A 9,689-nucleotide genomic window follows, 5' to 3' on the forward strand; every position below is an offset into this window, starting at 1 on the left:
GGCAGTGTTTTGTAAAGGAATTTTCCGTTTAATCATCGTCTTAGTATAAAGCTATATGGTTGTTCTGGTATCAGTGGACGTACATTATGTATTTTTTCTTCTCTTGAGCACCATGGTCATGACATGAAGCTCAGTCATTGATTACTCGCAAATGTTAGTAGTCATCCGCTGTTTATCTTGAAGATGTAAAAGTAGTGCGCGTACATCTCCTCGTTAGTATAGTGGTGAGTATCCCCGCCTGTCACGCGGGAGACCGGGGTTCGATTCCCCGACGGGGAGAGTCTGCATCTTTTTGCCTCGGTCTCAAAAGGCACCAAGCTAGAACCGGCCCCGTGTTAGTGGAAACGGGGCTTGTGACTTGTACTCATGCATAATATTCTGCGGGTCGCTCAGCAGCGCAGCATATGAAACTAGACTCGGATTGTAAGTGTGTGGTTTTGATAATTGATGTATGGATGGATGGATCCTTAATAAGAGATATAAACAATAAGGTCCAGTCGCCAACTAATCATGTAAAATACGTCATAAACTCATGGTTGTTAAACCCAGAATAAAAATGAAGACGTATAACTAGGAAAGTCAACTTGCACATTTCAATTTTGGTTCGATATAATCACGTTGTCCTTAACCCTCCAGTGCAGGAGGGGGACGGTAATGCGCATCGAATGTTTCCGAACCTGTGTGTGATACAACCGAGGAAGAGCCGATGACTTCGGGGAGGAGGGGGCAGGCGACTCGGAAGAAAAAGCAGCAGAACCCAATGCAGCCTGTAGCCCATTCAAAGGCCTACTGTTGGACCTCTGCTTATTTTGCAATACGTCTTTAGTACGGACTGAAAAATGTCCGATTTCGATGAGTTTGAGAAGCAGTTAAGCGAAAATCGGCAAGGTAAGTTTGGCTTTGAAGATCGGTGTATGCTCCCTGTTTTAGGGTAATAAAGTGGCCGGCGTGTCCTAGCGCCGAGGATGGTGCGGAGGGCACTTCTGCTGGTTCCGAAAAGAAAAGCGCGGCTGGGAAATCGGTGCCTTTTATCCGAGCGCTCGCCGATTCTGAAACCTGCCCGATTCTTCTTCTCCCAGCTGCCGCAGGATCCCCGAAAACTGACCGCTTTGGTAAATCAGTGACATTCTTTGCTTGGCATTGTTATAGAGATCGCTAGGCCTGCATCCATCAGTGCCCGGCGTACATAACATGGACATTTCAATGAAACGTTATTGGGGTGCACTCGATGTGAAAGCCTGCGGTTTTATTTATTTAATTATTTACCATTATACACTTGGATCATAAATTGTGACCCCGCGTATTTTCATTCGCAGTAACACACTATGCATGGATGTTTGTTGCAAGCGTTATATTTTCAAGATCACGTTTAAAGTTTTATGCAAATAAAAACGACCGCGACCACTTGATTTAAAGTCCGCACTTAATAACAGTGTTAGTTACTTGGTTTTTAAATACTACGACGAGTTTTCTATATAATGATATGATTTTGTCTCTTTCCGATGCACAATAGCCTTTCCCTTGGGTCCGAAATGCTGGCCCTGTCATCCGTACAGAATAAGTCTTTCTCACACGATCGCCGTTTCTTCATGATGTATAGACTCTAAAAATCAGCCGCGTTCCCTGGAATCATAACAACTGCTTTTAGGTCGTTATTGCAAAGTCTTGCACCTGTATCTACCTTTACAGCGGATAGCAGTAACTAACAATGATGTACAGTTATATAACAATACACATATAACTTCATTAAAGTGCAGAGAATCCAGTAAACTGAATAAACTTAAGCCATACTAACGCAACTGAAATATACAACATGCGTTACAACGGAGTCGAAAGTAGGATTGATTTATGTACCTATCAAATGGCAATCTTGTCATATCAGCTCCTTATCACTAAATCACTAAAATGTCATTCGAAACGACCTGATTCGGCTAGACGAGCACTAAGTGCCGCCGTGTTTGATAAACTAGCAGTTCCAGTCATTCATATCTGCGCTCTGACTATGCCTGCGATTGCGGTAATTGGTTATTACCGATTACGTAAGATGCATTGGCCGCTCCGTGTCTGTACTTTTGCAGCGGTGCATTACCGTAACGCTGTTATAACTGATGCATGAAGCTGATTCCTCGAGCAGCACCTGCGTTTAAATGCTTCACTGAAAACTGCACCTTCAGGGATTTATTTAAGCTTCTATATGAAGGACCTGCTGGGATAGAAAGGTGATATTTTATTGCTAGTTTAATAAAGTGCTGTCTGTCAGATTGAAACGATATTAATTACCCATCCATCGTCCAACCAGTTATCTTAGTCAGGCTCCCCTGGAGCCTATTCCAGGCAAATTCCCCATACAGAGAGCAGAGGCAAAATTCAGGCCTCCAGACTCGGAGGCGTGAGGCAACTGTACTCACCACTGTGCTCCTATATCATTAATTAGTCTGGTTATGTTTTTATTGTTTCACAACAGACTGACATTCAAGGGGATGTCCTTGTGCCCTTGAAATTATTAGCCATTGAGAGATGGGTGTGTTTGTTTCAGGAGGGTGTGATTGAATATGTGAATTGAATGGAGGTGCTTCATTCTGGTGAGGAAACTGGGGAGTTAGACCCCGTACCACATCTTGGTCTCCGTAAGTGACTTTTAAGGCATAGCGCTGGGTCAGTCAGCATCCAGCACCCCAGGGAAGTTGGTAATATGATTACTCTGTGACTCATGGGCTTCAAACCCACAACCATCCGGACACACATTCATAATCCCTCTGAGTTACACATCTTGGATTTATCGAAATGGATGGTAGGGGGGCAGTCATGTCGCTCCGCCCACCGTCTCACTGGTACCCACGGTGTCGTCCCCCAGAGCGGGAGAAGGAGCGACACAAGAAGCGTAGCCGCAGCCGGTCCTCTGAGCCGTGGCGAGAAGCACCGCCGCTGGAGCAAGGACTCCAGGGGGCGGAGTCACGAGAAGCGCAGCAGCAGCCGCGACCGCAAGGGTCGTGACCGACGGAGCAGCTCACGCGAGCACAGGTACCCCCCCTCACGGTCCCGGTTACAGGCACTGAAGCTGATATCTAGCATGGTTTGAGGCCTCTTAACAAGTTTCTTTCACAATCAACCAATTGGTTTCTTCGTGGTGGGAAGGGGGACTGTACCCATATTAAATTTTAACTGGCGTTTATAAGTAGCCCCCGCCATAGCGATGGGACCTCAAAGCCAGCCTAAAAAGTGGCGCATGGTCACACCCTCATGACCTTAAACTGCCTGCGATCCAAAGTTAAATGTAAACATTCTGCCATCTGTTTGTTTTTGCCAGATTCTGAGTGTTTACACTGTATTGTTTGGGGAAAACAACCTTCTGTTTTGTGTTTGGGCAGCTACTCTCCTCGGAGAAGCCGTAAGAAAAGGACATACAAGTACTGGGATGTTCCCCCTCCGGGATTCGAGCACATCACCCCCATGCAGTACAAGGCAATGCAAGGTTTGGATGCGACGCTTCCATGTGTGCTAGTTCAGTATTGCAAGGTTATGGTATATTGGTTGCAATGAAAGCATTTATTCTGGAGTGCCCTCCTCCCCCCTGCTGGTCAAAGAGGGAATAACACTTGGGATGATTTCAGACAGTGTGAAGAGAGCTTAAACCTAGGGGTTAGAAGCAAATGAAGGCGACGATCCGGATGTTCTGGCCGTCCCTGGTTGGGGTCTTGAAGCCCTTTCTCCTCCCCACAGCTGCAGGGCAGATCCCCACGATAGCTTTACTGGCAACATCCACCACCAGCGGCGTGGCAGTGACGCCCACCCAGGTGCCGATGGTCGGCAGCCAGATGACCCGGCAGGCCAGGCGGCTTTATGTCGGCAACATCCCCTTCGGCCTGACGGAGGTGAGTCCAGGCAAAGTCCCGCGTTGCCTTCTGTCATGCATACTGGTGTCATGTGTAGCTCAGTGAGTTAGGACACTGAGCCGGTCACAAGAAGGTTGTTGGTTCAAATCCCTTGGGCAGCAGAGTGATTTCACCATTGGGCCCCCGAGCGCAGCCCTTAAGCACTATTTGCTCTAGGAACTGTCTGGTCCTGCTTCTTCAATGAAATGTATGTTGCTTTGGATGAAAGTGTCCGCAAAATAAATAGATAAATGTACTAGACTTGTCAGTCATTTTTTTTCTCGTTTGCCTGTTTTGATGTCTTCAGACGTCTGCCTGTCTTCATTCAGTGTGTCTGCCTGTCTTTTTAGGAGGCCATGGCGGATTTCTTCAATACCCAGATGCGATTGGCTGGCTTATGTCAAGGTCCCACCAATCCCGTCCTCGCTGTTCAGATAAACCAGGACAAGAACTTTGCCTTCCTTGAAGTAAGAGTCTTTCCTGCCTAATGGCTGCTGTGTCCAGGCGGAGACCGCAGCCTTCCCTGATTAACGACGTTCTTCGTTCTGCCCTAGTTTCGGTCCGTGGATGAGACCACGCAGGCAATGGCCTTCGACGGCATCATTTTCCAGGGTCAGTCGTTAAAAATCAGGCGGCCCCACGACTATCGCCCCCTGCCTGGCATCTCAGAGCAGGCCCGCCTTCCACGTACCAGGTCCGTTTTGCTTGTCGCCGTCATAACCTTAATCTTTATTTACCTTTGAAGAGCCGATCGGCAAGGCCAGTTTTTTGTACTCGTTACGGACTGACTGTCCTTCGCAAGCTGCGGATGTCTTGTCATATAAAGAGGGAGACTTTCACTTTTATTTACTTAATGTTGTAAATATTTAGCAGACAGTTTTATCCAAAGTGAAGAATGTTTTTTTTTTTTTTTTTTTTTTTTGAGAAATCAGGGTCAGCCTGTCCCTAGAGCAAACTCGCCGGCCCAGTGGTGTGATCACCAGTGATGTGAACCAGTGATCTTCTGATGATAACGCTGGCATCCTAACCAGCTGAGCCACACACACACACACACAGCTCAGTCACTCACTTCTTACTGTTAACATAGGGGTGTTGTGTGGCTCTGTGATGTTTGCCCATGAAAAGAAGGTTGCTGGTTGGCAGGGTTGGCAGAGTGATTTCACCACTGGGCCCTTGAGCAAGGACCCTAACCCCCAAATTGTTCTAGGGTTGCTGGCTCCTATTCTAGTTAAAAATTCTGGACACACCTACTGAAAATGACTTGTTTTTTCAGCAAGATAATGACCCAAAGCCCACCTTGAAGGTTATGCAAGTAGCTTATTACCTTGTGAACTAGGAAAGAGATGGTCCCCACAGCCCCCCAACCTAAACTCTATAGAGCTGGTTTGGGATCAGTTGGATGAGAGTAAGAGTAAGGTAGCCAGCTTGCGCGCAGAACTTGTGGAAACTCGAGGACTGTTGGAGAAACGGTCCAGGTGGGTACATATGTTAGCTGGTTGAGTCCGCAATGCTGTCATCGAAGCCAATGGCTCCTATTTTGAAGAGACAAAAATTTTGTCTTTGCAGTACTTCATATGCATAACTTCCATGCCCAAAGGCCTTTTACTATAAGGTGAATAACAGCTAAAATAGAGACAAATGCATTAAGAGCAGGTGTGTCCATACTTTTGACTGGTGCTGCATGTGTCAGCATCTCCCATGGAGAGCAAGATGGGAGAGACAAAAAACAGTCGTCAAACTGCCCCAGTATTTAGGTATTTTTTTGCTGGAGTTACATTTATCTGATATTATATAGGAGATAACGACGTCATACTGATTTGAAGTTGGCTTATTTCACTCGCGCCGTTTGCTCGTGGTCATTATCCGGCATGTTGACGGTTTGCTGTGATCGGCCGGCTTTGGGCGCCGTGCCGCTCTGTCTGCAGGGGTCGTCTCCACCGTGGTTCCAGACTCGCCACACAAGCTCTTTGTCGGAGGCCTGCCCAACTATCTCAGTGACGATCAGGTACCCCGCCCTCAGTCTCTGTCGCCGGGGAGCCGACCCACAACCCTCCTGTGTTTCTGTCCCACTGCTGCACGTGGAACTCAAGCAGGCATGCACACACACGCACACGCACGCACGCACGCACGCGCACGCACATACATACATAAAATAAACACTCGTCTCTGTGTAACTGATTAGTAGGAAAAGAAAGCCTGTCAAAGTTACCTCACCGCTTAAAATTCATTACAAGATACTGGGGGGTCAAATGTCAGCATCATGTTTAAAGCTAGCTGCTGAAAATAGCCGCACATTTGAGGTTTTTTTTTTTTTTTTTTAAAGATATTCATGGGATTTATTAAACATTTATTAGACATGTAGGTAATGAGTTGACAGTTACATTACGCTCATTGTTTATCCAGCTGTAAATTATGAAGATATTGAGACCCCGCTAATGTAAAAGGTACGTTTCCCAAAACCTCATGTTATCGACTTGCATAGTTGGAACCATTCAGTTGTTATCTAATGTTGTTAGCAAATAACCTTATTAGCAACAAAGGCTTTGGGAAACGTGCCTTACAGCTGGCGGCTTGCCAAACCAGTCACGTAGCCAGTCCCTGTGCTGCCTGTTGCTGGGTACCCTGGAATATTTGTATATCGGGTTAATTGCTGAGTGTTAGTCGGATGAATCAGCCGCGTCGTTTTGCTGCATGAAAATTTAAAATCGAGTCATCTGCGCGTCACCTAACTGACGAATACCTCCACATTGCCGTACACCTGTGTTTGCCCAATCCCAGTCCTCGGGGAACCGCCGACTGTCCACATTTTCGCTCCCTCCTAGCTCCCAGCCAATCAGGAACACCGAATACCTGGTACAGGTGTGCTGAGAGGAAGCAAAAACGTGGACTGACCGGGGGGGTACCCCCGAGGACTGGGCTGGGAAACACTACCATAGACTGTGCTTGAAATGTGGGGGAGATCGACCAAGTCCCCAAACGCTTCAGTATTCGCAGACGTGCCGTGTCTCACGTCCATGTCCGCACACTGAGAACGATGACTTCACATCCCGTTAACAGCGATGGGGAGCTGCGGAAGAATCGTTCCCTACATTGCTGTGTCGCTCGAAAGGCAGAAAATACTTCGGACCTTTTTCCCGGTGAACGATTATCAGCTTCACTGGAGTTTTCACATCGTGCCCCATGCCCTATTCTGTTATGACGTCAGTGATGGATAATATTACCATAACAACATGCACAGATGAGGTCGTCTTACTCTGAAAGTGTTGAAAGGGTCACATTTTAGACATTTTCTACTTCTCATTAGCATCTTTTATGATTTTTTTTTTTTCTTCCTATATCGCCACCCCACTGAAATCGGCCCATTATAGACATAATCCATACAGGCATTTAATAGTTTACCTATTTATTTTGCAAAAGTTAATCGCAAAACGTTTTGCGTCCACCCCTGCATTGTAACATTTTGAGCTCCGGTGTCCCACTCACTTTAGCCTAAACTGTTAAAAATGGCAAGACTCAGCCCACAAGATAGTGATCGCGGTTTCAGTGAAAGGTAAGTGAGAAGTGCAGTCAGTTTGTTTTTCTTTGATTTTTTTCCTCCTTTTCGGATTGTCATCGTAATCTTTCTTATCCAGTGTGAGTCACATGTAATCCAAGTCAAGAGGAAGGCTGTACCAAAGCAGCACTGGGGGGAGAGAGTTTGAATCCAGCAGAACTGTTAATGTATTTCACGTCAAAGCCAGTAAATGTGCCATAGACAGGTGAAATGGAAACCGCTGCTTGTATCCTGGTGTTTACATTTTTTTTGCAGTCCCTGCTACCGCTTTGATACTTACAGCTCTTTCATTTTTGTTCCCCACTTTGTCCCCAGCTAGGGGCCTGTAAGATCGTTAAGTCTTCGCTCATAATTTGTTCAGTAGTACTGACCTACTGCTGCCATGCCAACATGTAACACAAGGCAAGTAAGACATTCCGTCCCTCGCACGGATATCCTCCCTGTCGACGGCCTGCCCCTGTGGGGGGGCTCTGTCCTGGAGTGCTCTTAAGCATATGGGGTCCTTTTTTTGGGGGTTGAAGGCTGGGGAGAGACTTATTATGCTGATCACAGGGTATAAATTTGATTTTTTTTTTTTTTTGCCCCTAAGAGAAGGTAGGAGGTAGCGCCCTCTTGTGGCTGCCAGTGTCCCAGGTGACTCCTTTCTGAAGTCAGTGGTTAATGCGGCTTTACAGTAGATTCCTGTAGAATAAGTGAGGAATGATGTTAGCAGAGCTATTTCGTCCTGTTTGGCTTCAAGCCGTGGCCCCTTTAGCAGGACCCTGTGGCGGCTCTTAGCTTTACCTGTGAGTTTATCTCCTGTAGGCTTTGTCCCTCTAATTAACTGCACCAATGTGGTTCTTGGTTTTAAGAACAGGAAGTCAGTGATTCGGCTGGGTTTGTGTTCTGCCGAGTCGCCCCCCCCCCCTCCACATTGTATACATGGAACACTTAACATATAATTAGCTGTTTTTATTTAGTTTTTTTTTTATATACCATCTAGCTTAATTATTGTGGCCCTTAAAATCAGATGCAACTCGGTCCATATTTCAAAATTCGTAGTTGGAATTATCAGAGAACTTGATTAGGAATTCAGTTGTGTTGTATATGCTGTAGGATGGGGGGGGGGGAATCTGTGTTATCATTCATTGACAAGAATCAAAATAGTTACTTTTGTACGCTCCCAGTAAGTAAGTCATGCAGAAAGGGCACAGGGGGCTTTGAGCTCTAGTGTTGCACCGTAATGTCGAGCCACTTGTCATAAAGCCATTTTCCTGATGTCTTCACTGTTTCCTCATGTCGTTTTGCAAAGTTTAACATGCTGCTTCTCCCACAGTTAAGATTAGCATTTCTAGCGAGGCGCCGTGCCTGGACTGTCGGGCTAATCGCCCCCCCGCGTCTCCTCCTCTTGCCCAGGTGAAGGAACTCTTGACGTCGTTCGGACCTCTTAAGGCCTTCAACCTTGTGAAGGACAGTGCCACGTCACTGTCTAAGGGTTATGCTTTCTGTGAATACGTGGACATCAGTGCCACTGACCAGGTGCGTGAGGTGGGGCAGCAGCTGGAAGGTCTGGGGTGACTCGGGGCTTCCGGATGGAATTGCTGACGCTTGTGTGGGATGCATCCCGCAGGCCGTGGCTGGACTCAATGGCATGCAGCTCGGAGACAAGAAGCTCATCGTCCAGCGGGCAAGCGTGGGGGCTAAGAATGCCAACGCTGTGAGTATTTGCCCTCGGCTGCCGCCTTTCTGATGTCCTAAACCCAACTTGGTTCCTGGGTGCCTCCCAGGAAGCTTAATGCCCCTATTTCTTGGGTTTATTTGGGTCCATGTAAATTTCTCGCTGTTACTCGAGACGATTGGACGATCAGGGGGTATCTGACACTCTTGTCGCCCCCCGGGACAGACGGCCATCATCGAGACGCCGGTGACGCTGCAGGTTCCAGGGCTGCAGCGGCTGCAGAGCTCCGGCATGCCCACGGAGGTGCTGTGCCTCCTCAACATGGTCATGCCCGAGGAGCTGGTGGACGACGAGGACTACGAGGAGATCCTGGAGGACATCCGGGAGGAGTGTTGCAAGTACGGCAACGTGCGCTCCATCGAGATTCCGCGGCCCGTCGATAGCGTGGAGGTGCCTGGCTGTGGCAAGGTGGGACCCGTACTCTCCTGTACCAGTGGCAAAAAGAAGACCTCTGTAGGCACTAAACACAGGCTCATGGGAGCATTTCTTGCACAAAAGTGTTTTGAAAACGGAATAATTTTTTGTGTAAGAAAAACAATCTGATTGG

The 9,689-nt window shown here is 47.3% G+C and overlaps 1 protein-coding gene and 1 non-coding gene across 2 annotated transcripts; both read left to right on the plus strand.

The window, feature by feature from the left end:
- The first annotated feature begins 207 nt into the window (after positions 1–207).
- Positions 208–279, plus strand: trnad-guc (transfer RNA aspartic acid (anticodon GUC)). Its single transcript has one exon. It is a non-coding gene; the product is annotated as a tRNA-Asp (tRNA).
- Positions 280–756: 477 nt separating this feature from the next.
- On the plus strand, positions 757–5,920 carry LOC125730311 (splicing factor U2AF 65 kDa subunit-like). Its single transcript, XM_049005773.1, has 7 exons — positions 757–888; positions 2,855–3,021; positions 3,369–3,472; positions 3,721–3,872; positions 4,223–4,339; positions 4,427–4,566; positions 5,798–5,920. The coding sequence occupies exons 3-7, from the start codon at positions 3,451–3,453 to the stop codon at positions 5,868–5,870; spliced, it is 504 nt and encodes a 167-aa protein (XP_048861730.1). The 5' UTR covers positions 757–888; positions 2,855–3,021; positions 3,369–3,450; the 3' UTR covers positions 5,871–5,920.
- Positions 5,921–9,689: the final 3,769 nt, after the last annotated feature.

Source organism: Brienomyrus brachyistius, unplaced genomic scaffold (genome assembly GCF_023856365.1).
Source record: "Brienomyrus brachyistius isolate T26 unplaced genomic scaffold, BBRACH_0.4 scaffold1128, whole genome shotgun sequence".
Taxonomy (NCBI): domain Eukaryota; kingdom Metazoa; phylum Chordata; class Actinopteri; order Osteoglossiformes; family Mormyridae; genus Brienomyrus; species Brienomyrus brachyistius.

Bases quoted from the DNA above. Each gene is read 5' to 3' on its own strand.
- LOC125730311 (XM_049005773.1), top strand. From the start codon at position 3,451: ATGCAGTACAAGGCAATGCAAG. The intron at 3,873-4,222 runs GTGAGTCCAGGC...CTGTCTTTTTAG, and splicing joins TCCCCTTCGGCCTGACGGAG to GAGGCCATGGCGGATTTCTT. The intron at 4,340-4,426 runs GTAAGAGTCTTT...GTTCTGCCCTAG, and splicing joins AGAACTTTGCCTTCCTTGAA to TTTCGGTCCGTGGATGAGAC.